General features: G+C 39.0%; 2 protein-coding genes across 6 annotated transcripts; one reads left to right on the top strand and one right to left on the bottom strand.

Annotated features, from left to right (window-relative positions):
- The first annotated feature begins 123 nt into the window (after positions 1 to 123).
- On the top strand, positions 124 to 12,286 carry SFRP4 (secreted frizzled related protein 4). The gene is made up of 6 exons (XM_072853686.1): positions 124 to 604; positions 768 to 848; positions 939 to 1,004; positions 3,669 to 3,867; positions 6,937 to 7,000; positions 9,541 to 12,286. Exons 1-6 carry the CDS (start codon positions 157 to 159, stop codon positions 9,727 to 9,729), a joined length of 1,047 nt encoding a protein of 348 aa, XP_072709787.1. The 5' UTR covers positions 124 to 156; the 3' UTR covers positions 9,730 to 12,286.
- On the bottom strand, positions 4,436 to 27,516 carry LOC140648141 (thioredoxin domain-containing protein 6-like). Of its 5 annotated transcripts, none has more exons than XM_072853680.1 (9): positions 27,452 to 27,516; positions 26,711 to 26,803; positions 24,069 to 24,226; positions 22,551 to 22,729; positions 21,292 to 21,436; positions 20,482 to 20,589; positions 19,519 to 19,670; positions 18,322 to 18,493; positions 4,436 to 4,535 (listed from the first exon to the last, which is right to left on the bottom strand). In XM_072853680.1, exons 2-8 carry the CDS (start codon positions 26,759 to 26,761, stop codon positions 18,345 to 18,347), a joined length of 942 nt encoding a protein of 313 aa, XP_072709781.1. In that variant the 5' UTR covers positions 26,762 to 26,803; positions 27,452 to 27,516; the 3' UTR covers positions 4,436 to 4,535; positions 18,322 to 18,344. The 5 variants fall into 5 exon arrangements, with proteins under 5 accessions (XP_072709781.1, XP_072709777.1, XP_072709778.1 ...); XM_072853676.1 differs by lacking the exon at positions 4,436 to 4,535 and adding an exon at positions 12,132 to 17,782 and having other exon boundaries at positions 18,349 to 18,493; XM_072853679.1 differs by lacking the exon at positions 4,436 to 4,535 and adding an exon at positions 17,667 to 17,782.
- Between the last annotated feature and the right edge of the window lie 5 nt (positions 27,517 to 27,521).

The raw sequence follows: 27,521 nt of genomic DNA, 5'->3' as shown, positions 1-27,521 counted from the left end.
AGGAGAAGGAGAAGGAGAAGGAGAAGGAGAAGGAGAAGGAGAAGGAGAAGGAGAAGGAGAAGGAGAAGGAGAAGGAGAAGGAGAAGGAGAAGGAGGAGGAGAAGGAGAAGGAGGAGGAGGAGGAAGAGGAGGAGGAGGAGGAGGAGGAGGAGGAGGATGAGGATGCTGCGCGCCTTGGTGGCGGTGTCCCTGTGGCTGCGGGTGAGCCCGCGGGCGCAGGGCGCGCCGTGCGAGGCGGTGCGCATCCCCATGTGCCGCCCCATGCCCTGGAACATCACCCGCATGCCCAACCACCTCCACCACAGCACCCAGGAAAACGCCGTCCTCGCCATCGAGCAGTACGAGGAGCTGGTGGGCACCGGCTGCAGCCCGGTCCTCCCCTTCTTCCTCTGCGCCATGTACGCCCCCATCTGCACCCTGGAGTTCCTCTACGACCCCATCAAGCCCTGCCGCTCCGTCTGCCAGCGCGCCCGCGACGGCTGCGAGCCCATCATGCGCCGCTACAACCACAGCTGGCCCGAGAGCCTCGCCTGCGACGACCTCCCCGTCTACGACCGCGGCGTCTGCATCTCCCCCGAGGCCATCGTCACCGACCTGCCGGAGGGTGAGCGCCCCGGGGCGGCGGGCGGCCGGCCGGGGGCGGCGGTAGGGCGGACCCCCTCTGCCCCCGCGGGGCGCCCCGGGCGGGGGGCTGCGGGACCCCCACGCCCCTGCCCCGGGAGCCTCTCCCCGACAGCTTTCCTTCCCCGCCGCGCCTCTGTTTGCAGATGTGAAGTGGACGGACTTCACCCAGGGCGTGCTGGTGCCGGAGAGACCCCCGGAGCCCGACTGCAAGAGCCGCGGCCAGGGTGAGCCTCGGGCGCCCCCCCTTCTCCCCCTCCCCGGAGCCAGGCCCCCTCTGACACCCCTCAACCGTTTCCCTTTCTCCTCCTTTGAAGAGCGATGCAGGTGCAAAAAGACAAAGCCTACGCTGTCGACCTACCTGGCCAAGAACTACACCTACAGTAAGTGCATGGGGGAAAACGCTTCGCTTTGCCCGTCCCACCCCTCTCTGTGCCCCCCGCAAGTTAGGCAGCTCCGTGTGGGTGCTGCACCCACACCAGGCCCCGTCCAGCAAGTGCGGCGTGAGGACACCGCTCCGCCGCAGCCTTTCCAAGTGGGTTTTTGCCCAAGGACACCTAGCCGTCCTCTTCCAAAACCCACCACTCACGCACACCTCGTGCAGGCAGCAGTAGTCATTGCGCAGACGATGGTGTGTTTCTGATAAAAGCAGTGAAATGTCAGTAACGTGCACTGGCATCAACAGGTCGCTCTGCAGAAAGGGTGCTTGCTACTGTAAAGGTCACTCTAGTAAGTGCAATTATGTCTAATGTGAGCATGACCATGTGCTGCCTGGCCACCTCCTGTTTTCATCCAGCAGCTGGAATAAACAGAGGTTTATCGCCTAAATAAAACTTGTAAATGTGAACGAAGCTGAAGCAAGGTAAAAAGTTATTACGTAGAAATTCATATATTCTCTTGCTTACTAGCCAGAGTTTCATCTGGTGCGGAATTGTCAGAGATTAATTGAATTCAGTGACAATTTGCACCATCCAGCCGAGGAGTTGGCCGATAGTTTTATTGTATGTTGCATGACATATTGACAATACAAGTAAGTATTCACCCCTCTTCCCCCTTGGTCCCTGTCCCCCACCGCCCCAGTTTTCTGTTGCTGGGAGTCAGGAAGAACTCTAATTAAGATTAGATAAATACCAGATTACATGTCTGTAATGGCAATAGAAACTCCTTATTAACTATGAATTTAACACGTGGTATCATGGTCTTTTGCACTTTTGCACTTTTGCTTTTTCTCAGATGGCAGTTGTTTCTTCAAGGGATTTATTCAGTTCTTATGCAATAGGGTTATTATACCCATTCAATTCCTATTTGTCTGATATCAAATGAAAGTAAGTTTGTAGATATTTGCTTCTTTGTTAGTATAGGAAAAAAAACCCCAAACCCCAGTTTGGTGGGAATAATAAAGCTGAACATCTAACTTAGGTAATTGTACACTTTTTTGTTATGGCATTTTGGTGCATTTATATCATATATTCTTTTTATATAATTCCTTAATCTCAGTACAACACAGTGATATGTTCACGTGGGACAATGAACTTCCACACTTGTCTGAAATATATGAAAAAGCAGTGATATAAAATGACTACTCCAAAATGAAATACAGGTGTTAGTCATATAAATTCTGATTCCGGTGACTTCAGTCGGAGTGTTGCTTGAATAACAACTGCAGGTTGGGGTCCAAAATTTAATTCCATTGAATTTGTGAAATAAAGATTTTGTTTTTGAGAGGTAGATTTTTATTCAGCCTCCTCTGAAATAAATAGACATGCTCAAATGGAAAATGAATTGAGAGACAAGACAATGCAGAACAAGTTGCAAATAAAATCCAATTTTTCTGAAATCTTTTAAAATAATATATACAGCCAAATTGTGTTTCTAGCTGGTCGGAACTTAGATTCAATCAGACTTGAAAATGGATTGTGAGCCTCCAAAACTGAAATCCCTCATGTGTTTTGTGGCTGTTATACATGTCCTGATAAAATTAGCACATAAAACCTAGACTGCATTAAAATTGCTGGTCTCCTGTTTTCTACATGTGAAGTTTATTCCAAACCTTAGGAGGTCCATTTGAGGGCTTTTGACCTGGTGGCTGCCAGGGGCAGCGTCGATGCAGGCTGATCACCCTGTGGGACATAGACTTCTCATACTTCTTTCACTGAACAATTTTGTGGTAGTAGGACCCTTGCTATTTTGAAATTTCCTAGAGACAAAGTCCTTCCTGTAAAAATCATGCTTCATTTCTCTCATTTGGTAGCTCTCACAAGAGAGAAGTGGTGAAATGCTGCAGTGGTAAGTACTGCCAGGGTTCACAGGTACAAAGTTAGCCAGGGATCATCCTCAGAGCAATCTACACAGTTTCACCTTCTTGCATCCATGCAGACATGCATTTTTCCTCAATAAAAGGTAAAAATATGAACGCTTGTGTATTCAGAGTCAGAAGAACGCATTTCAGAGTCTGTTTTATGTGAGGATCTTACTATTGATGGATAATCCAAAGGCAAAAGATGAAAAAAAGTACAGACCGAGTAAATCATGACCATGCTAAGCCTCTTAGTTTTTGACTACTTGTTTCAAACCTTCCCCTCTTTCTTATATTTAAGAAAAGACTTTAGTTCCTGGATGCAACTTACAGGGAAATGATTTTATTATTGCAAAGACTGAATTCATGCTAACTGTCTCTGAGGTAAATTATTCATTACTTAATTGGAAATAGCCAGATCTGGCTATAGAACGGGTCCGATTTATGCGAGGAGTTGTTCAAGTTTGAGTCAAAGGAGCTGTTTGTGTGTGCAATTCCAGGCGAGATCGCTTGGCTTGATCTGGCAAAGATTTAAGCACATGTTTAATTTCACAGTTGCCACCAGTCCTACTGAAAACCAAATTGGTATCAGGCCTCTGTTATTCCAAGCCACTACGTGCCTACTCATGCAGAAGTAGTTCTAGTTTCACAGCCGAAACAACAGCTTTCAATTAAATAAATTTTATTTCGAGATGTGTTTAAGTTTCTAAGATTGTTTGTTGTTCTTACGCCTCTGTTTTTCTAATTGCAGTCATTCACGCTAAAGTAAAAAGTGTAGAAAGAGGGAACTGCAACGAGATAACGACTGTGGTTGAAGTCAAAGACATACTCAAGTCTTCAACACCAATTCCTTTGTCTCAAGTGCCTCTTCTTACAAATTCCTCCTGCCAGTGTCCACCTCTTCAACCGAAGCAGGATGTTCTCATCATGTGCTATGAATGGCGCTCAAGGTGAGCACTGGTGATGTGGTGGAGAAAAGCGTTGTAGCTAGCTGTGACAGACAGGAAGGAGGGCCAGCAAAGCTCACTTCCTCATCGTAAGCCTGTTTTGCTGATAGTTTTTCTTAGGATAACTCACACATACACCTACGTGTTTCAATTACCTTCGCAGTTAACTTTTCCCACTTAATCAGCCTCAGCTCTGAGCCACAATGTGGTGTTCACAAAACCTGGTTCACACATGGAGCGTAAACCCTGGTGGCATTAGGTGCTGACAGCATATTGCTTAATGCATCGTGCAGCAGTTCAGGTGTTTCCAGCTGTTTGGGAGTGTTTTTCCAGGACTGCTTTCCATAGGTATGACCTGCTTTGTATGCTACAAGCCTGATGGTGGCTGTAGGTGGTGGTCCATGTCAGCAGGACCATGGGGAAGGCATAGTTCTGCCTCACCAACCCCAGGGGAGGGGACAGGAGATGATGCACATCTCCTGTCTGCAGAGCTGCTGGAGACAGAGCCAGGCCCTCTCCACCGGCCTATCCATACTTCGGACCGGTGCCATCAGCGAGATGTTTCTGATCCCACAGCTGTACCGGGACCAGCCAAAGTTGCAGCCATTGGAGCTCTGGCTCCTGGACGGCAGATGAAAAGTAAATACTCTCAGAGCAGCTTGCCAGTCCTGCTGTATGATTAAAAGACAAAACAAAACTAACTTTACCAGACCTTTCATCTGGCAGTCAGCCTAGCCCCAGGCATGGAAGGAAATCCAGCATGCTGGTCTGGACGGGAGGGAGTGATGAATCACAGCTCCCTTTTCTCTCTGGGTTCTTGAGGCAGAAGGGGACATCCCATCCCCGTTAGCACCCCAAGTGTACCAGTAGCAACAGACGCCAACAGGACAGGTTGTGGCGTGGTAGGTACATGTGGCTCTGTGCTGGGGGTCAGGGGCGAGGCTGTTTGTAAAATGTGCAGGCCGGTTTTGCATACAGTGATGTGACTGTTAATTGAACATGCGCACTTGTAAGGACCATAGAACATCTACGTGCAGAACTTGATGGGCCATATCCATATTTTCAATGAGTTTTATTTTGATCTTTTAAGTGTGTTCTACAGGTGTTTCTAAAAGTTGCCATCTGATACCTTATTACCTTAACTTTTTTTAGTGAGCTGTCAGGCACAGTATTTTACTATTACACAGCACGTTGCCCCTCCAGGTCCGGAAGTATTTCACAAAGATTAATTTAGAGCCCTCTACTTGTGTTAGCCATTTTAGGGATACATACTCTGAGTCATGCAGAAGGACCACGACCAAGATTGTGATCAAGGAGCTCTGAGCTGCAGAGCTCTGTTGGAGAGGACCCTCAGGAGGAGTTTTCAGAAGTCAAAGATTGCAATCTGCTTCTCCATTATTATGGAAAAACACACCATTCACTAAATATTTTGTGATGGTTTTTAAAGGTCACTGAGGTTTTTAATTTCATATAGTGTACTAAAATGGATTTCAAAAAGAAACATGAACTATTCTATGTGTTTCCTGTTGAACTCAGTGGCATGCAAACAGAAGGTTTTGAGTTACAGTAGCTTTCTAAAATGCCAGAAGCAAAATGGGTGGAAGCTTTATCTCCACTGAAGTCAATGGGAAAACACCCATTGCCTGTCAATAGGGCTAGGGTCTCACTCAATAATTTGACCTGAACAGAAGCTGTATCAGATGTACACCGTGTTATGGTTTCATTCATCATGATGTGACCTTAGCATCAATCCTATATGTTAATTCTCTAATCTCTCCTCAGAAAGAAAAGGAGATGTGTATCATGTTGGTCTTGATTCCCCAGGGCTTGCACTCACTGTAGTACTTTCATGTTTGGGCAAAGTGGATGCACAGTGGCTAATAGCTACAAGTGGCAGCATTTTGTACTCTTTTTGTAGAACTGGGAACTGGAGAGTGAGGCCCTGCTATGCTGTGTAAACCTCACCCTCCAGCAAAGTGCTGTCTGAAATTGTCTGCATTTATAATGATATTTTGATGTCTTCAGCCAATGCTGATGATATTAGGGCATATTATGGCTGAGTATCTCAAAAAAAAAAAAAAAGAAAAAAGAAAAGAAAAAAAAAGAAGAAAAAAAAAGTTAAAATAGTTAGCAGTAGAAGAGATACAGAAATTCCAGCATCCCTATGCTATATAATAGTTGTTTCTAGGGTTGGACCTAGAGGGTGTGACATCAGACTGCTTTAGAATAAACTGTTTTAGAAGCTGCTTAAGGCATAGACATTAAATAGTTACACTTTTGTTTTGTTCATTTCATAACACCTAGACTCAGTATTTTCATAAAGGAGCCAGCCAGATTTCATTGGTAGGCAAATATCACTGCCCATACATATTCTGAATGTACTTTAAAGCACTCATTAAGTAGTTACACATAGGAAATACATAATACCGCCCTAATGTATTTATAGGTAGCAATGGAGACAGTTGTAAGTGGTCAAATAATGTTACCATTCAACAGCAGAGCTTTATTAACTGGTGCATGTAACACTTAGGTTTTTTTTTCAATTCAGAAGTAAAATACATTAATTTAAACTGCTCTTCTGCTCACACACACATGCACACAAACACAAACATATAGTGGACATAAGTAAAAATATATGTGATAAAGACATTTAAACAGTTTCATGGGATGTTACCCGACGCATCACTTTTTGTTAACAGTGATCAAGACAGGACAATTTTCCCCTGCAGAATAGCTGCAGGTGAGAACAAAGGGCTCTAAATGTTTTCTCAATACTGGCCACGTGCTGCAGTTTTGGCTGTAAAATCTGATTTCTTTTGAAAACTACTTTCTGTTTTTACAGAGTTTAGAATAGAATTCCAGAAGGATCCATATAAGCATTTAGAAATCCATTAGAAAGCATTTAGGGATGGAGAAAAATATTTTTCTGCCTATTGTTCTATACACAGAAACTGTCAGTACCAGTACCTGCTGGTTCATTTCAACCTCAGTCTGTGTTAAATCATCTGGAATGACATCTCAGGAATCAAAATCAGAAATATCTGTAAGTCATATTTACTTCTTAATTTTCAGGTTGATGCTTCTTGATGGATGTCTAGTTGAAAAATGGAAGGATCAACTAAACAAAAGATTTAAGGTAAATACCACCAAAGAAAAGAATGCTGATGTTCTTGATAAAAAGTTAAACACCTTTGTTCTACTTCAGCATTGAATAATTTGTTTGACTTTCAGATATCCATAACACCTGTGGGTATTATTATTGTTTTCATTTTAACATTTTCTTACCTCATAATTACATATAAGTGTAAGTGAAAATTTGAAAATTTTAGTCTTGCATTTTAGGATCTCTAAAATTTTATTTCTATTTTATCTGCAAACTGTCCCTAAATAGGATGGTTGGATGATCTTTCTGTGAACTCTGACTTATTACAATAATGACTCTAGGAATTTCTTTCCTATCACTGCTAAGGCAAGTAACTGTCAGATAGGTGATAGGCAGATGAGTATATAGTCCACATTAGGTAAGAAAGGAAGTTAAAATCCACTGCACTGGATAAATGGGCTTTGCTGCATTAAAGGTTGCAGGCTGGAGACACAGACTTCTCACCAGTTACTTCCCACTGAAGACCCACTGAAAGAATTGGGCGTCCCCTCAATGGTTTCAGGGAACATTGGAAGGAAAAGTCTATAGTATAGAGACCTGGGAGGCAGGAGCAGCAGATGCCCCTGCTTTTTGGGGCTTCAGGATAGCACTTGCTATCACTCTCTGCTTGTAAACTCCTCTTTATAATGGAGAGAAAGGGTGGATCAAGACAATGTTTGACTCTTCCTCACACTTTTAGAGGTGGAAGAAAGTTATTTCTGGAATTCAGAAAAGGTTTCAGAGCATTAAGGATGTACATGTATGTTTATTTTAATTATGAGCTGACTGGCAATTGATAGAGAGGAGGAAAATAGATGCATGTATCCATCAGTAGAAGCTTTTAGATTACAGACCAACGTCTTGTAGGAAATTGTACTTGATGCTTTTATCATTCCCTTTTCTCCTCACTTGCTCATGTAAAACCTATGTGTGAAAATGAAAACACGCTTTAAATCTTAAAAAAATAAATACATTGCAATTGCAGATGATACCATGTGGGATTTAGGAGAATATGGACATACGACTCAGACTCTTAAAATCCCTTAGCTGTCAACTTAATGGCCTATTACTGGCACACAGTGTATTTTAGTGGCCTCCTCACACTGTTTTGTCATTTCTAATTGTGTCTTGAAACCTGTTCGGACATTCATTTCTAGACTGTCAAATAGATGCATGACTGCCAAACAAAATACTTCTCAAAGCATGTGTCATTCCCTCTTATATTAATAGTTTCATAAATTAAATCCTCATTAAACATGTTTGAGTGGGACATACCTAAATGCCTGCTGATACTTTTTGTTTTATAAAGATGCATATAATGACCCTGACTACACAAAGATAGCCGGTATGGAGCTAGGTATCACAGTGGCTTTATTTTAATGCCCATCATTCGTCTCTGAAGACTTGCATCCAACTTTTATCTTGAGTTACCACTTAAAATGAATGTTTTGAGCTGTCTGTGGACCACAGAAGACAGCTGTTAACATAACCACAACATGGCTGGTCTCTTCTCTAGCCAGGACAAGAGTCTGAGTTGCAGCAGGGTCAGTGCAGAGATACTAAACAGGAAAGCTGGAGAGCACTTCTCTTGCTCTGATCACTGGGCAAAGACCCTGCCTTTGGGATTTTCAGAAGAGAAAGTTCATTAATAGAGGGGAGAGGTGAGACCCTTTCCAGGTTCTACTATCTACCTCACTTTCCTTAAAATAAGCATTTCTGTTCCTAGAGGTGAAAGACTGCAATCTCTGCTGCAGTGTTGTGGATCTCTCTGTATTTTGGACCGCCTAACCACTTAACCTCACTGTAAAAACCTGTTTTCTAACCACTGCACTTTTGGGTTTTGAAATCTGACAGCTATTCTCTTTGGTGGACTCTTTGGTCTAAATGCTTCTCAAAATTTCCCGGGGATGCTGCTGAATAAAGCTGCAGGTGCCTTATTCACAACCATCCCACTGCAACTCTGAACACTGTGATTTCAGTCGTCATCTCCGTTGTCTGTCCGTAACATAAGCTCTTTCATGCCCAGTCCTCTCCACCCCAGGGAAAAACAGAACCAGAAAATAAATACCACCTTCCCTTGTAGCTGTGTGTTTAAATATATATTGTGAAAGGATAGTTTGCTTTCTGCAGACTTGTTTGAGGAGAAGTCAAGTAGCACGTTCAGTAAGACAGCAAAGAAGGGGTTTGCAAAGGAGTCCCAGCGTGCAGATCCTGTCTTTTTGATGGCATGGTGCCAGCTCCCCTGGATTTCTGAAAAGGCATGAGATGTACACTCACATGCAGCATGCACACAAGATGTGCAGTTCTCATTTTCATCAGCTGGTATCATGCAAATTCCCCCACCCAAGAACACATGGCAGGTTCCCCCTGCAGACAGCCATAACATACTGACATCAATGGCCCTGCAGGATAGAGCACAAAATGGTTAAAAGCAGCGCTAGTATCAGTGGTTGAGGATAGCTTTGATTAAGACGTAATTATTGCTGATTATGTCCTTCCCTAACTCAGCGTCTTTGTCTTCTGCATTTCCACAGAGGTGGGAACAGAGACTGCAAGAACAAAAGCTGCGAACGGCCCGCAGTAAGAACCAGAATGCAGGACGCAGTGGTCAGAGTGGAGCCTCAAAACCATCAACCAAGAACACCAACCCACCCGTCAGTGGCCCCAAAAAGGTCATTAAAATAAGAAATGGCCAGAAAGAAATCAACCCTAAAAAAGTATGAGTGTGAAATTTCCAAAAGGAAAGACTTTTCCTGCACGATGAGGGTCACAATCTGGTTTGGTCGGCATGTTTAATTAATCCAGAACTCATCGACTTAAAAACTCATGGCAGTTTCTACATAGACATTTTTGCTGCACTTTACTTTTAAAAGGTTTGCTTTTCCTTTCAAGCCACTGCAAGCCATAGAGCGTAGGTTTGCACTAATATGTGGTAGGCATATTCAAGCTGACTGAACTTTATCTTAGGGCTCTGATTTGCAATTCTAGATAGATCTAGCCTTGGCTGCCCAGAGGTTTTAACTCCTTATGCCGGTTGCCTGCCCTGCTTCCTTGCCAGACGTTGGAGAGCTGCATGGGGCATCTCTTCTCTCTTCAGAAAGTGCACTGGTTTAGTAGTGGGCGAGTTAGTCTGTGAGTTAGTCTATGAGTTAGTCTTTGAGTTAGTCTATGAGTTAGTCTGGTGAGCTGAGAACCTGAGAAGCAGCAGAGGGATGGTAACCTCTGGCAGACATCTGGGGCAGCAACCACTGCAGCTGCTGGAGCTGAATCTATCTGCTATTTGGAATCACAGCCCTTGTTCAGAGCATTCGGAAGCATAGTTTACCAATAAGCATCTGGGTATGCATTATGTGATTATTTTTATGTGTGTGCCAGAAATATGCTTACAGTGTTAGTATTTGATCTTGTGGGTTTGTGTAGCAAAAATGCATTAAAAGCAGACATTTAATTTTTTTATTGTACTTCAGGCTGGCTTCTGTTGTTATAATTTCAAATATATTTAAGCATCTAATTGAAAAATCAGTATTTTTTAAAAAGACAGATTAAAGTGAAGCAGATCTGTAGAATTCTTAAAAGTAACACTTATGTTTGCTGTAATATAGCTTTGTTATGAAAACTGGAATAGAAGCATTATTCTAAACATAACTGACAGCTACTGTACAGTATTAAAGAGAAGATAGGGCTTCATGTGGCTCAGCGTTCATTTGGATAATTTTTTATCATTTGACACCATATTTCTAAATCTTTCTCTGATACCAAATAAATAAATAAGTAAGTAAAAAAATAAATATGGCTTGTCCCTATTCCTGAACTTCTCAAAACAACTGGCTATCTGCTGTTTTGCTGATCAGAAGGTAACATTTACCCTGCAAAGGGTCGCAGAAAAAGCAGATGCTTTTATTTATGAACTAAGTTTTACTGATAACATTTGCTGTGTGAGGTGTTAAAATAGCAAAGGTGATATAAATCTAACTGGCGTAACTCCAAGTTGCCATTCATGCTATTCCTGCCCAAGCTCTACCTGGATAAGGTAGTACAGCAGCACAGTCTGCTTTCTGTTAACACATAAGAAGATCACCTGCACTGACATTGTAAGAGCTCATGATAGACATCTTAAAGACCTTCAAGAATTCCTGCAGCAAAACTAATGACTAGACTTGGCAATCCTGGTATCTATAAAACAAAATGAGCATTTCTAAAATAGAGAGCGTCTACGTCAGAAAAAAAAAGTTCTGTGTAGGTTAACATAAAGAGCTACAACTGGTCATATCAGTGTTTTGATCTATGTTATTACAAGAATTCCAACGAAATTTGCATGCATGAAGTTTAAGGCAGAATATGCTGGAGTGATTTTGGTAGCAGCAGTAATATACTTGTTAATATGCTAACACAAGCTGAAGACGTAGATGCCAAGTTAGAATGCTTAAAACAAAGGGACAGAGGTGTTACAGAAAAATTGAACAACAGTGTATAAGGTAGTTCAGGGGAAAAAACCAACCCTACATGATCATTGGTTGAGTTTTGAGCAGTTGGTTAAAATATGCAAAGGTCAGCATTTGAATGTAGCCCTTCCTGTTAATTCTGGGCAGATGCAGAACTTCATCTCCATGGAACATCTGCAGAATTAGATCCAAAATTCAATCCTGGTGCCAGGAATGCTGAGCTTATATTGCATCTATTGACTTTAGTGGGAATTATGTGTGTTTGACATGTCTAAAAAAACAGGCCACAAACGTAGGTGCCTAAATACAGACTATAGGTGAAATCTTAATCCTGTACAATGAAATGGAAAAACTGAAATAGAAATGAAAGGAGACAGAATTTCACTGCAGGTGACTAAATTAGGTGAGTTTGAAAATGCTGACTTTAGTAAGCATGATCTAAAAGATCAGTATGATTGAAAAGCTTCTAAAATAGTTTTATCTACTGTGAAGCAGCAGTTCTTAAGCTTTGATTACCTATTGATCCCAATTGAAAGTACCCCAATAAATAGGTATAAGGTTAGCCATTAAAAACAAATGACAGTCCTATCAATGTGATCTTGAAATAACAAATACCCAAGTTGTGATATTTCACTTTAACAAGTTTTATTGTGAACATTGTCAAGTGTTTGTTGAATGAAACCTTTGGAACAGCTAGCTAGACTTCATAGCAACATGACATACTATTTTATAACTGTTAAAATTAATTTTTTTAATTTTTTGATATTGGAGAAAAAAATGTAAAAATTATTTTCTACAGAGAATTGTCACCATTGCTTCTGTAAATTACTGTAATTGGACTGAGGATTCCAGTATGTTGGAATAAACTTTGATGCACCAAGCCCGTTGTTTCCTTGACATTTTTATGTATGCTTTTTTCATTCTGATATGGTAAAAATATGAAAGAAGGAAAGGCAATACAACAAAAAGCAGGGGATATCGTAATACAAAGAACAGATGTGCAGACAGGGGGAATGAATTAGTAAGGTTTCCCTTACTGTTCCCTTTTGTTTTCTCAAATCCATTTTTTCTACTTTTTGAGAAGCCACGGGTCAACCCAATTCAACACTAATATAATTCACTCCATTTTGAAAATCCCTTACAACTATTAACTCACTGTGACATCAAATGCTGGCTGAGTGCAGACCCAGAACATCCCCACGCCTCCAGCCCGCTGCCATTCCCTTGCGAAGGCACGAAACAGATGTTGGAGCAGCGAGGGCTGTTTGAGAAGGCAAATGTCTCCTCCTGCATCCCCACGTGGCCCACTCACCACTTCTGCTCCCTGGCATGTGGCAAAAAGTCAGACTCACCTGTCCTCGTGCACATCCATGGCCAGGTGTAGTCATTGCCATGCTAGTTCACCCCAGCACCGGAGTCATGAAACCTCGGTTTAGCAGAGTGGGCAAATAGTCCGCTGATGGACAAAACTAATTACTGTACCTATTTACAGCTGAAAAAATTAACAGGCCAAAACTTGAAGTGTCAAATGTTTTTTCTCAATGTTACAGCTGAGGGGCTTGGCATTTTTTTCATATAAAATAAAAATTGCCTAGAACAGATGTTTTTAGTGCATTTCTTATTACCTCCCACACAGATGTACCCGGTTTAGTAAGAAGTGCCATTGAATATTTTCACTGAATGTTCTAACCTCAATTCCAAAAGAATGAAACCTGAAAAAATATTTACTCTAATTGTGAATAATTGGCACCGTTTTAGAAGCTCAATGTAAATGCAAATCAGAACTCTTTTATGAACCACATTTAAAAAAACATCATAAACCTCCCTCCAACAGGACCCGAATGACCCGGTCACTTTAATTCAACTCAGTGTTGCAGCTTTGTTACTTTTGTCCAGTCATTGCATATAACTGAGAAATACTTCCTGTACAAATAAAAAGATTTTTTGAGTCCAAAATACTCAAACAGCTCTTAAATTATTGTGTCCAGCATTGTAACCTAGATTCCAAATGAATGAAACCTGAAAAAATATTTACTCCAATTATGCACAACCGACACACACTTTTTGGTTGCACTTAGTAGTTGAACGTAAAAGCACATCTGAAAATGTTTCCTCAACCAGATTTTTTCTGGTAAACCACATCAGCTCCAATTAATTTTGTAAATAAATATAAATCCATCAATATGGGTCAACAAAGATTCAAAATTACGTTTCCATTTATGGTAAAAACCAGTAACTTGCAAGGGCCTACAAATAAGTATTTAATTTCTATAGAGGTAGATTACTTCTAATTAGACCTAGTCAAGGCTCTACATTTAATTTCAGCTGCTGACACTCTATTTCTTGTAACATCTCCAAAATTGAACACCAGCCTTACTGGAAGGTGAAACAGGATTTCAGACTTACTCCTTAGGGATGCAGTAAATTCAGGGGGTTCCAGGTAATCTATTAATATCAGACTGGCTCCTGTTGTTGCTGCCAAAAGGCTTGTGGATAAATCAGTAAGGCAATAAGCATAAAGGAAAGTATCTGGCAGGGAGGACACACTCCTTTTCTCTAGATGAGAATACTAAGATCAAAACCCCAAAGTACCTTAAATATGTCAGATGGTCTACGTTACAGATAGAAGGGTAATGGATGCATCAGAGTGATCAAGAGATGCCCCAAACTGACCAACACCCTAAGTATTTTGATTCCTTCTGGTTACAGTATGATGAAAACTTTAGTTTGTAGATATTCAGAGCACATCAGCATTTATCCTCTGAACAAGGTATCAGAAAGCTAATAATTTGCTCACAAAGAACTGTGGATAAAGTGAATAGATACTTGCAAGGTCTGACTTGCCAAGTGTAGCTCATTCAGCAGTCAGAGCAAAGGAAAAACAGTGCAACGGTACACAGCCACAAGCTGATTGACTCCATCTTCTTGGCAGGAAAAAAAGCTTTTTCCCACTTCTCTTATTTTATTATGCAGTAATTCAGTACAAATACTCACTACAATCAGACATACTAACTCTTCTTAAACAGTATTTTGAGATTTAGAACCAGCTTGTTTATCATTCTAAACTGAAACAGATCTTTAATGTAGTCTTAGTGTCAGATTATGATTTCATTAAAGTTCCTAAACAAGGAAATATGTGGTCTGTTGTACAAATAAACATGCCCTGTGGTTCCATTTCTCTTCTTCTGGGACAAAAATCAGAAGAATAATTACATTATCTTTTGTTAGTGTTGGAAGAATTTCCATCTCATCTCTGCACCACCTAATTCTATGCTGAACCACGAGATATTTTCGAAATAAATGGTCGTGAAGGTCACATTCTCTCTTGATCTGGCATTTAGATATGAGATGAAAGGACAGAGTCAGACTTTCTGTAAGATTTGTAGGCAGAGGAGTTGTGTAAATTTAATTGCAAGAAGATTTTCATCTGTGAGACTCAGTGGAGTTTATGCTGGAACACATTCCTCCTGACTCTATAAATGCAAATGCTTGCCGATCCCATCACAAGTGCTCGAATTCTTAAAAATTACATCTGTGTCTATGTCACAGTAATATAAAATTCAAAGAAGAGTGGCTGGCAGTCTATATTATGTGTACAATACCTAAGTGTTGAGTTAAACTTTTAAAGAGACAAAGTAATCTTAAAATACTGACATGGTTTCAATCACCATGCTTTTGAATGCATGATATTTTGATAATTCTACAAAAGTCTGTATCTCAAAGTTATAAAACCTTTGTGAATCTGAATCTCTCCATTAGCTGACTGAAATGGTTATTTTTATTGTTTTGAAATGTATCTCTTAAATTCCTCCTTTCCAAAGCTGCTAAAAGACATTAAGATCAAGAACATATTTAGGAGAAGAAAATAAGCATTAATAAAGTAAATGTTCCCACATTTCAATTGGGTTTGGATACTTATGCAACATGAAGAAAAACTGTCATAGATCTATGCATAATATTTCAATGTAATCTACTGGATCATTTTAACCAAGCACAAAACAGGAATCATAATTGGCACACATGAATATATGAACCCAAATAAATGGAATCCTTCAACATCTAATAGTTAAACCAAACTGAAAAAAATGCTATATTGATTAAAGGTGATGTAATGGAGGACGAAGAATGATGGATAAACAAGCAATAACTCAGTATATAAAATTATATCACACTTAAACAGGCAGAGCTACTGTACACCTACAGCTAACTGAAATTTCTAAGACCAGTGCCGTAAATGATCCACAGTATTCAAAACCTGTGTATGACACCTATCAAGCTATTTGATTGTGAACTTCCATCAGAAGTTTCATGAGTCTTAATAAGACATAAACACATTTTGCTGTTTTCAGTATTTCTGCTCCTGTCAAAAAATAATCCCATCTAAACTTTCAACATTGTATTTGCCCCATTGGTAGAGAAGCCCTTAACTCTAGCAAAGATCTTGGGAAATGAGCTGAATGGATGTATCTGAAATCGCCCTACTCAAGCCTTTTCTGAGACTGCTTCTTGGTTTAAAGTACAATGTGCCAGCACCCAAAACACCCAGAGTGCTGAAATAATGCCAGGAAGAACAGTTTTAACGAGTTTTTGAAGTAAAAAACAAGCCAAAGAACATACAGCAATTCTGAAGTATGCTTCTCAGAACTAACCTCACTGAGGCGACATATAAATTCTGCACTAATCACAACTTCCTACAGGCTAGCTAGCCTCAAGTCAAGTTTATGGCAGTAAAGCAGCTGTAGGTGAAAATGGGCCACCAGGAGAATGCTCAGTCCAACTTCTGCTGGAGGAATGTCTATAATAACAAATGCCCCATCACAACAGAAATATTTGTCAGGAAGCTCTTTAAAACAGCTAGTTGTATTAAATACAATAGGAACAATAAAGAAAGTGTGAGAAAGACTTCATTCTTTCTGGTCTTCACACTTATAATCAATGCTGTAAGTAAATTGCTTTAATTGAATGCCATTCTTTAGTATCTCAACCTTCAACAGACGCGGACAGCAAAATTGAGAATATATCAGCTACAGAAGAATATTTGTGTTCTTCATGAAGGCTAGCCAAGTCAGACTGAGACAGGATACAAATTCACTAGTTTGGCAAGGAGGTATATGTCAAGAATAGCTGTTATGTAAGAGCTGACTTTATATTTTACTTCATCTGATATATTTGAATTGAGTAAATGGACTGGAAAGGACGTTGTAGTTTATTATCCTACCTGTGACAGTAATCATTGGAAGATATTTAGGGAAAGGATAAATAAACAATGCAAATGTTTTTCAGGGCCCTGAGGGAACCAATAGGCCGTAATAGCCCTGAGCAGTCTCACCCTGGATGCACACCCATACTGTTGGCCAACGGGCCCAGGAGCCCCATTTAAGCTCACACTTGGGCTTAATCCTTGCCTGAGCTGTGTTGCAGGAATACCTGTCTCTGGCCCTCTCACCTGTTGTTCCTGACTGGACCCTTGAATGGGTCCTGGACCTGATTCATTACTTGCTTTGTCTGGGATTGTTGATGGATGTGGCTACCCAGTTCTGCTTGGATGCTGTGGGGCTATGCCCCACTGGTGAGGGCACAGCCTGTGCTGCGGTCGTGCTTGGCTCCTGGCTCCTTCTCCCTTGTGGAGCATTTCCACACTTACTGCTGCTCCCTGCGAATGTTGTAGCAGTGCCTCCACTACCTTTCAGTATTTTTCCTTTGTAGGCTGCCTGAACTGGAGGACTCGATCCACATCACAGTGGACATGTCATTAATAGTGTTTTAATGACCTTCCTCGGCCCTGTTTTTTTAAGTTAGTTATATACAAAACACCTTAAACTCCTGGAACCATTGGGAAGGCATAAATCTGTTAAAGTGATAAAAGAAAAACTATCTACTAAGCATACATAAAGAAATCATTACTAACTTTAAACTTCTAGCAGGTATTACTTGTTACATTGATATGCTTTGCAATATGGCAAAGCTGATAACAAAAAACTGGCTGATAAAAAAATAGATGGAGTATGAAGGAAAACGTGTGTGTATATATAGTCTTAAATGTAGGTGGTTGGGTAGACAAATGCATCTAATGACATGAATACCAATTTTCAGAGATTGCATCTTAATTTTTCAATCTATATCAATCTCCCCAAATACACACTCAATGCTTTTCAGTGCATGTTCTCTATTAGATGATCCGTGAACAGCATTGGACAAAATATCTTGTGCAAACCGAGCTCGAATTGATTCAGGAGAGGTCTCTTTTGCCACTTCTGGATCGGTTGGACCCATTAGTTGCCTCCACTCTTCCACAGCATTTACCTTTGTTAAGACCATTATCACCGATGGGCCCCTGTAAAATCAATATAAGGAAGCTCTTATGCTATTCTGAGACACAGACTTAGCTTTGACTTCAGAGGTACCATGAAGGGTTATGATAAGCATTACGCTATCTAAATTTTGTTAAACTGTTTAAATTTTAAAATTTGTTTCTGAGTGTGTTAAGACAATATCCTGTATTTGAAAGCCAAAAAGATTATGATGATCAGCTATTTGGATTTTAAAAAGATTCTCACCCAATAATTTCCGAAGCAAGACAATACAAACTGTTTTATCATAACAGTATTATGAGGAAGATATTTGTCCTTCATGGGAAGAACAAAGATTCCATCAGAAATTAGTTCTTTTTCTGAGAAAAAAAATCCAAAATAATAGTCACTATCCATAAGTTTGGAAAGAATTTTAAATCTTCCTTTTAAAGGTAGAGCACTCCATGCTAGAAGCCACTAAACTTGCCAGAAAGAGTGACAGAGTATAAAATCCTTAGCCCACTTTGGGTGTAGCAAGGTTTGTTGGCACTGTAAATTCAAAGTTTGATGTATACTTACATACCTCAGTATTGTATAACGAGACACTTACTCGGTCATACAAGTCACTAGCTCTTCAAAAAAGGGTTTTCCTTTGTGATCCTTATAAAACTGTGTAGCCATTTCACGAGTTAAAGCTTCTTCTTTAATCTTTGAGATGGTAAATCCAGCATCTTTAACTTTTTGCATAATGTCATCTAGGAGAATAACAAGCAAGCTCATTTTTGATTGAAATAGTTTAGATGCAAAAAAATTTTAAAAGTTGAGATGCAAAAAAACCACCCAAACTTTAAATGTTTCAGAAAACACTAGATGCTTTTTAAAGAAAATCACCAATACCTATTAAAATTCTACGGACAATATCAATCATGGACAGTATGACAAACACTTCAACAATCCTCTAAAATATACAGAAACTATTGTCACTGCATTAATCCATCTCTATGCAGGTGGCAAACCCAGGCTGTTATAAACTATACCAGTAGCATTCACTGTTGTTTCTCACATTGGACAGAACATGGATTGTAGTTGTAATGCTGTATCACACACCAGCTGGCCTGCTAAAATCAATCTGTATTGTTACAAGAAGGGAAGAAAGAGTCATAAAAGCCAATGATGAATTAACATTAGAAAGACTACCGAAATTTGTTAGGACAGAAAAGAAGAATGCCAAGAAGCAGCTCTGGATATAGGGTTTAAAAAAAGTGGCTGCAAAAATCTTCAAGGTAAGATTCCGAATTGTACATAGTGTTCTCTTTACTTTGACCTTTCCTGCTCATTCCCTTTGTCTAATGGCAAGTTAAACCAAGGATGGGAATGCATCTAACTGGGCAATGACCCTTTTGGGGCAGTAGAGATGCCTGTCTGAAGTAAGTAACATGAATTTGGAAAGCCTCTCTCTCCTTTGACTTAGAAGGATGCTGGGCAGCTAGTTTGCACAAGTGCCTGGCTTTTAAACAGTTTAACTCAGCTAAGAACTCTCTCACCTCAATTCACCACCATTCTTGTGAAGAAAGAGCTATTGGCAGCTTAAGCAAAGGAAATGTCACATTTGAGCCCTCAGTATGAATTATGCAAGCCCTGTAAAAGCATTTCTCTGCATGGAAAAAATAATTCAGAGAATAAAAAGAAGGCATCTGACATGATTTACTGCAGTGTACATTGCTAATATTTTGTAGAAATTACATCAATAGACATAGCCCATACTTTCTAGATCACTTACCTTTATGCTTCTTAGCAGCAGCAGGTTTGATTAATGCCAAAGTGTGCTCCTGAGGGAAGAAGAACTGTAATTCCTTCTGAGCATCATCAGGTGTAGAACTACCATGCAGCTGGTCAATAGGTATGTTGTTGACTGCATACTTTGCACGTAAACTAAGAGTCATTAAAAGAGTGAAGTTACTTAAAGGAATAGCCATTTTGAGCTTTAACTATGAGTAGCCTTAACCTGGTGAATATAAATTAATGTTGACCTGACGATTTAAGTGCTTGATGATCTCTCTGTAGGAGTAGGAAGCCTTCATTGTCTACGAAAAGAACAGGATTGGAAAAGAAAACATTGTCTACGAAAAGGATTGTCTCCTTTTTAATTAACCCCCTGAAATATGAACACCTTCCCTCCCAACTCTCATCTTGTTATATTTCCAAAATAATACCTGTTATTTCTTAATGAAACAGCACTTCTGTCAACAACAGGTAAGATGATACCACAGCAGTTTCTTAAAACAACAGGATTAGCAAGTAAAACTAAGATGTCCATTTATAAAATGCATAGGAGAAACTTGGTCACAAACAAAATATTCTACTGATGCAAAGTTTTCATTAAACTGAGAAAATAAGCATCTGTTCTAAAAAATAATGGTGCTATTTCAAGAAAAAAAATAATAAGAATGAGATATTACCAATATTTTTTCTCTGACTCAAGAGATCTCCTTTCACTTCAATACCCTTTTTTAAACTCAGTTTTTCATTATATTTAGCAGCCATTATTTCTCAAAAAATGCTATAATTTCTATGTGTAATACAACATTTCTTTCAAGAAAAGCTTAACAAATTGCAGAAATATATATCAGTTTCCAGATGATGGCACTATAGTTACACCAGTTGGAATGTGATATTCATTGAGATGAGGAATGTGGAAGTAAATTGGAAGCTGTGAATGATGGTTTACTATTGTAAGTATTACCTGTTTGGATTTTCCTTCTTAGCCTCTTCGACAGTCTTTGGGCCTAGTAAATCTCTCCAGTGTGCTACAGCATTTTCTCGTGTTAGAGCAAGTACAAGAGTTGGACCACTGTAAAATGGGAAAACTGGCATTAAAAAAAATATTAAACTCTCTGTAATTGGTAAAAGTAATTTGATTATATATAGTCCAGGCTAGGAAAACAAGCCCTAGTATTGGAGGATTTTAAAACTGACCTCTGTTTAAACAGCTACAGTCTGATAAAACCTTATGGGGCTTAAACATGAATTTAAATTTCAAAGTTACTGAATGCTACCACAACAGCAAGAATGTTATAGAATTGGGCTGTCTTTATTATTAGACATAAAAATGCTGATCAGCTCCTAAGGTTTTGTCCCAGCTGTATCCCAACTTCATATGAAGGCAATATCCAAACATGATTTATTTTTCGTCCCCAAGGAATCCAGCACACAGCCTGGATGAAGATTTCAGAGCTCTCCTACAGACAACCTAAATGCAGTCTTCCAGAGCAGAACTCAACTGTTTTAATCCAAATCAATGGAATTGGCTGCTGACTTCAATGTCATACATACAGAGATATGGAGTATCTCTGTGAGTTTTAAAACCTCACTTATTTATCTGCTGTACTTGGGAATTATCTCATTATCTGCAGTTCTCTGAGCCTGTTTTGAATTTTACTAAACTCTCAGATATATGGGTATCTTGTAGCCATGTATTATTCAGGCTAATTATTCATTGTGAAAATTTCAGTCTTATTTATAGATGCACATTCTCATTTTTCATTCAACATACCTTGTCATTTGCTCTAGAAGGACTGGGAAGTAGTCTTGATTTTCATGCTCTTTGTAAAATTCACGTGTTTGCTCTTCAGATAGGATTATTTCTTTCTGCATTGCTATTTTAAAGCCATCATCCTTTATTCTTTGCATGATAGAATCTGTTTAATATGTTGAAATAATGCTAAATTGCCATCCATTCATTAATTTGCACACTTGCGAAGAAATGACATGGACTTTCCAATCATAATGTTACATTTTTACAGGTTTATTAATTTCCTCACTGAAGAACAGAAACCTAATTTAAAGCAACTGCTAGAGGGCTTCAGTAGTTGCCTGGACACTCAGAAAGCTGATGCTCACCTTCTTAAGGCTTTCTCTCTCTTCAGAAACCTCAGTAGGAATTCCTGACTGAGCAATATGATATGTGTTACTATCACCAAAAGAAGGTTTAACAGTTTTGAAGAGGTGGATACTCATTTAACTAAGTCTTACAAGACCACATGTGTAAGCAAGCAGTATTTGTCACAAGTCAAAATGACTCTATAATTACCTACACATGGACTGCAGAACTGCTGTTCTAAGCAACATACTAGATAACAATCAAGAAAATAAATACACAAGGAGAGGTCAAAATTGTAGTCTTTCAGAGCTCTGTGTGTAGGTTATTTCAAGTACAGAGATTCTCAAGTTAGAAATAAAAACGCTATCTAGAATCTAGGAAGAAATCCAAATGTATGCCTGAGAAGAAAAGTAAACTTGTTTGGACGGAGCTTCATGCTAACAGGCTAGATTTTTTGATTTAATCTGTAAAAACGTTGTCTGTATAGACCTGCTCTTGTGCAGCACTGCCTTATGCAGCATAGAACATCCCGGGTCAGATCTTTTTCACCTTGCCATTGATCTACCTTGGACCTGCCATTCAAGAGTAATATCAGCTACCTTATTATGATGGGAAGTATGATCCCCTATACTATACTTTGAAACTGCTAGCTTCTCTGAGAGGTCTTCTAGAAACATTCAATCCAAATGTATAATCTAAAGATGTTCTTGAAAAATCAGCCGAAGGAACAAAATAGCATTGACATTTGCATTCTCAATATATCAAAAACATTAACCATGTAACTTTTTTTCCTGACAAAGATTGCTGTTGACTTAATGCCTGGGAGACAATATAACCTAAGAACATTTCATTAATAGAGTCAGAATTTTTAAAATTCAAAATATGAGACTTTTTATATACCCTAGATAGAAAATGTAGTTATTAACACTTACGTCGTCTTTCCTTTAAGAGAGAAGGTCTAATTAAGGCCAAAGTCTTTTCAACTTTTTGGTCTGTCTTCTTTATATAAAAATTTGGGAAAAAGAAGGCAAGTTGTCTGCTGGCATCTTCAACACTGTCTTGCACATCACATATATTTAATATACTCTCAGTTTCCATGGTTCCTTCCAACCTAATGAGACACAAAGTAATACAGTATTTAAGTCACTGCATGCATTGTGTTAACAGTTGACTTCTTGAAGATGTACTTTCTTAAGTGTAGTGAAACATAAGAATAGAATGCCAAACTAAGTTTTTATTAAATTCAGATTCATGGCTAAAGTAATGTTTCTGAGAACAGAATTCTTAATCTTCTCAAAAAGTGCCTTGTCATGTGCTATGAAAGAGAAATCTCAGCCATGCGGCTTTTCTAATTCCCCTCTAGCTTATTCAAAATAGTCTTTCAGTTTCACTAGACAGAATTACTACTGACAAGTGTACAGGGTATAATGAATGATCAATAAAAGGATTGTGCTTAATTCATGTACAGCATGATCATAAAAAAGGTATCACTACAGAATTGTCTTTAACAGAGATACTTCTCATTGTTACTTGCCTGTATTTCTAATATAACATTTAGCTATGTAAATACAGTCACTCTTGGTCACTTACAGAAAATGCAATATTACCCAGTTGTACTAAATTAATGCAGAAAGGGATACAGCAGGCATCAACAAAAGTATCAATTATTATGACAAGTTCTTTTTTGGAACAAAGTATTTAGTTTCATGTTGCTTTAAGTAAATCTCTTGTCTAAATATAAAACTTGATCCAATATCTGAATTTTTGTGAACACCCTCTTTATTGTCTGATGCTGTGTGTACAACTATCATCCTCTTTAAAATTCTCTACAAATACTTGGCATAGGAGAAAAACAGACATTTCAAGATACCATGGCTGTGAGCAGCTAATCCTTACAATGTTTTTATGCATCTCGGGGCGGGGGAACAAACCCCCAAAACCTTCCACTTTTTTGCTGGCTTCTACAGAGTGGTCCCAGGGAGCACATCATGCTTCAGGTATCCCCTAGTCTCCCTTGGGCCACATCTGCAGCTTCCCAGCATGCATAGGAGTAAACATGGGCAAGAGTGCAACCCTCAGTAGGCAATGCTGGCAGTCACTTTTCCTGGGTGAACTAGTATGAAGTGGAGTTGCATGGGCTACATCAGCTTTGAAGTGTAGCACTGTTCCCGTTGGTCTGACGACCCATTCAAGGCTAGTTCAGAAACAGCAAAAGATCAGTGCCCTTTGCTTGTCATCTTTACCTAGGAAGCATGGAGTTTCTATGTCCCCACAGAAACTGCGGCTGCATCTCTAGTGGTGGTCCTATGAAGGACCAGGTGAAGAACTCTGCCTACTCCCTGGACCCTGTGCACACAGGCACGTGAGCATCTGTAAGAATGTGCCTTGGTTTATGGTGTGCTCTGAATACTGCAACTGAATCACATATACACATTTTCACTGGTAGTTACCTGTCTGGCTTCTCAGCCTTAGGCTCATCAGGCACACTCTCCCTCAATTCACGTAGTTCTTTCCAGTGAGGAATAGCATCAGTTGCTTCTTTTTTAGTGATTACCAAAATGTGGCATGGTCCACTCATCATGAATTGAACAAAATCTTCAAAATCAGGCTAAAAAACATAATTTTTTCCCTATGAATTGCAGGAATTCTGAGTTTATCATCAGAAATTAGAAGTCCATCCTTTCCAAAGTAACTCATAATTCCCATTCTAAAATGATATTCACATACATTACTCAAAACCCTGCCAAATTGTTTGGGAAGTTCTTTGATCAATTGTTTGAGACAACGTTATAAAATGCCTAAAACAAAATTGAGATAAAGGAAGTCATAGAACTACATTAAGCAACTACCACATGTTCTTCCAGGTTAAAATGCAAATGACAAGTGTGAAGAAAACGATCTAGAAACTTGATGTGATCAAATGCTATGCTTGCAGTAGCACATATAGTGTGACATAACAAACTGCAATGCAGTTGAATGCATAATTTTTAAAACTAAAAACCAAGTAGCTGGCTGTAAATATAGAACACTGAGATATTTGCAAGACATTTGTATGCCTTTCCTTCATTCTCTTTGCTATGTTCTTTTCACTCCTTCAGTTTCAACCTTCAGTCCTATAAATGTACATTTTCATCAGAAAATATCTTTTGAAGCTGTTGTGAGTTTTTAATCTTTTTTCCTTGTATGTCACCTTTTTCTTCAATATTGTCAATTTCCTCAAATATCTTCTCTCCTTTTAAATATTTGACTAAATATTTGCTTTACCAGTCACCCTCATCTGATTGTGTATGATACATTGTTCCTTTAATAATATGAGGATGAAATATTCACATGTATGCTTTCAATTCATTGCTTTTCTCTTTCCATTATCTTCATATCTATGCATACACTTAACCCATTTCGCAAGATGAACAAACTCAAAAGAGATAGAATGAATGCAAGTACAAAAACATTTAGTACAATGCATAAAGGGAGCATCTATACTGTTGTGGCTTCAAAAGTATGCTTGCTCACATTAAAAGAAATAGATGTGGATATTAGATTTGGCTCTCCTGGCTCACACAGCTTCATCGTTAAAAAGAAACAATTTCTGCTTCCAGTTATATCTGAAGGTCTATTACCTTGAGTCTCCATTCTGTTATCATAGGCAGCCTCTGGACCTTCAGCAACCTTGCAGAGCATTAACTCAGGAATAATTTTGCCCACTGAGCACAAAGGAATCTGTATTCCATATTGTCACTTTAACATAATTATTTTTCAGCTTAGAATTACACTTAAAGAATGGCAAATAATGGGCTTCTCAATATGCATAGGACCCTCTGAACCGCTACTGATAGTTCACAGCAGTTTTGTTATTCTCCCTGTCCTAATGTTGGCTAGGATCTGCTGCGGTGTAGTAGTGCTGCCATATATCAAACACTGCATGCTTTTTCCCTGTCTTTGTTCCTCCCATGTCTCCCTCTACACCTAACTAATCTCAAATTTGGCTGCTGTTCCCATGAAGATAACTTATTTTTACCTCTATTTCAAAACTGTCCCTGTCTAAACTAGAATCCCAGCTTTGCCAAAACCAAGGTCTTCATGATTCCTTACAAGCTTTCCCTGTTACTTCCTTTCTAAACCATAGTGCAGCCATCTGGTGATTACTATCAGATTCCTTTTTTCCCTCTGGCTTCAGCAGGAACCATCTTGTCTCACTCTCATTCATTTGGAATGCCACAGGAACACTTTCCCAGCTTCTTCTTTTGATTATGCCAACCCTTTCATTGATCCCTTCCATTGGCCCCTCTAATAATAGCAAACTAGTTGTCTGCATATAATTCCAGCCTCTGTTTATCTTATGCAGATCGTAAACAGGAGAAGGTATAAATATTTACTAAGCAGCTTCATTTTTGTGATTCAGATCCTTCTGTAAAGTTAACTTTATCTATCATACTGCCAAAGCACTTGAAAATATTCAGGTGCTAGTTTGCTAGACCACTGTCATTTAATGGTGACCAGCATAATTCCATAGTTTTCTTGAACTTTCTGTCTGTCCTTAGCTATTTGTTGTCCCCTAATATAGGATAGGGCCGGAAAAATAAACTTCGATGGAGATGCTTTCTCTTTCTGCCTGTGCATGTGCTTATTCCCCATACTACCCTATGAAAAAAGGTGTAAAGAAGAAAAAACGTAATATATACTATCACTTATTTTCTGGCTGGAAGCATATGTGTCAAATAGATATATACTGTCATATAGATGACACTGGATTTTGGTTTTGTGCTACATTTCAACACCTAACAGCCTATGTTTAGGGCCATGACTAAGGGTCATACACATTCTGATAACAGAAAGAACTACAAAATCTTTTGGGACTTAATTGGAGTTCAATTTAATTTAGTTGGAATGTTAGAGTGCTAGCAAACCATATTTATATGAGTTGGTAAGAAAAAAAGAGACATAATATCTCCTTTTTTCTATGCACTAAATCTACCTTAATTGAGTTCTTCAACATACTAAAAATTTACAAGACAGAGATTTGCAAGCACATATAGCTACAGTGGCATGTTTTACCTGTTCCTTTTTTTTTAGGTTTTCTGTTTGTTTTTACCTGTTCTTTATTCCGGGCATAGAATACTCTGATTTGCTCTGCAGTTAACATTTTCTCCTTTGCTGCTTCAATACCAAATCCTGCATCTCTAATCTGCAATTATTCAGTTATTACTCAGTGGCATTTGAAAATGGATATATACAAAATCATATGTTATTGTAAATCTAAAGATTGATTGATTTTTGGAAGCTATCTTAAGTTTAAAATTCTCTGAAATATTCCAAATATAACTGCTACCTTTACCTAAATTTCCAGCTTTTCAAAGCACTTCATTAAATTCAGTATTACAATGCCCACTAAGTTAATGCTTGTGAAAAATATAGTGCTGTTCAATGTATGTATTTATTCAGTAGTTAATAATCCCTTTTATTTAACATTGAATAAACTTGTTTTAACCGTTGCGAGTGATTAACATGCAACCACTTCTAAAAATGTTATTATAAACTATATCATAATCATAGTAGTCATATAAATGTGTACTTGTCAACAATTGTCATATTTGGCTAAACTACTTGGCTTTAGAAACAGCAAATAAACAAAAATAAAATCTATTTTATGATCATCTATTTTAAGTTACATTACTGCACTAAATTCAATTATGTGTAAGAGATGCACACTTACATGACCTATATCAAAATTCATAGTCCACTGATATGAGTTTTATACCATATACTGATATTTAAACAACAAAGGCACTACCCAGCCCCAGTACTGATCATATGCCAATATTAATCTGCTTACCAGCACTGTGCTCTTTAAAAGCCTCTATGATGCTGCTGAGTGTTTCCAGACTGCCTTGACAAGGCTGAGT

The sequence above is a fragment of the Ciconia boyciana genome, chromosome 2 (genome assembly GCF_034638445.1).
Source record: "Ciconia boyciana chromosome 2, ASM3463844v1, whole genome shotgun sequence".
NCBI classification, from domain to species: domain Eukaryota; kingdom Metazoa; phylum Chordata; class Aves; order Ciconiiformes; family Ciconiidae; genus Ciconia; species Ciconia boyciana.
This window is presented reverse-complemented; position numbering and strand designations above follow the sequence as displayed.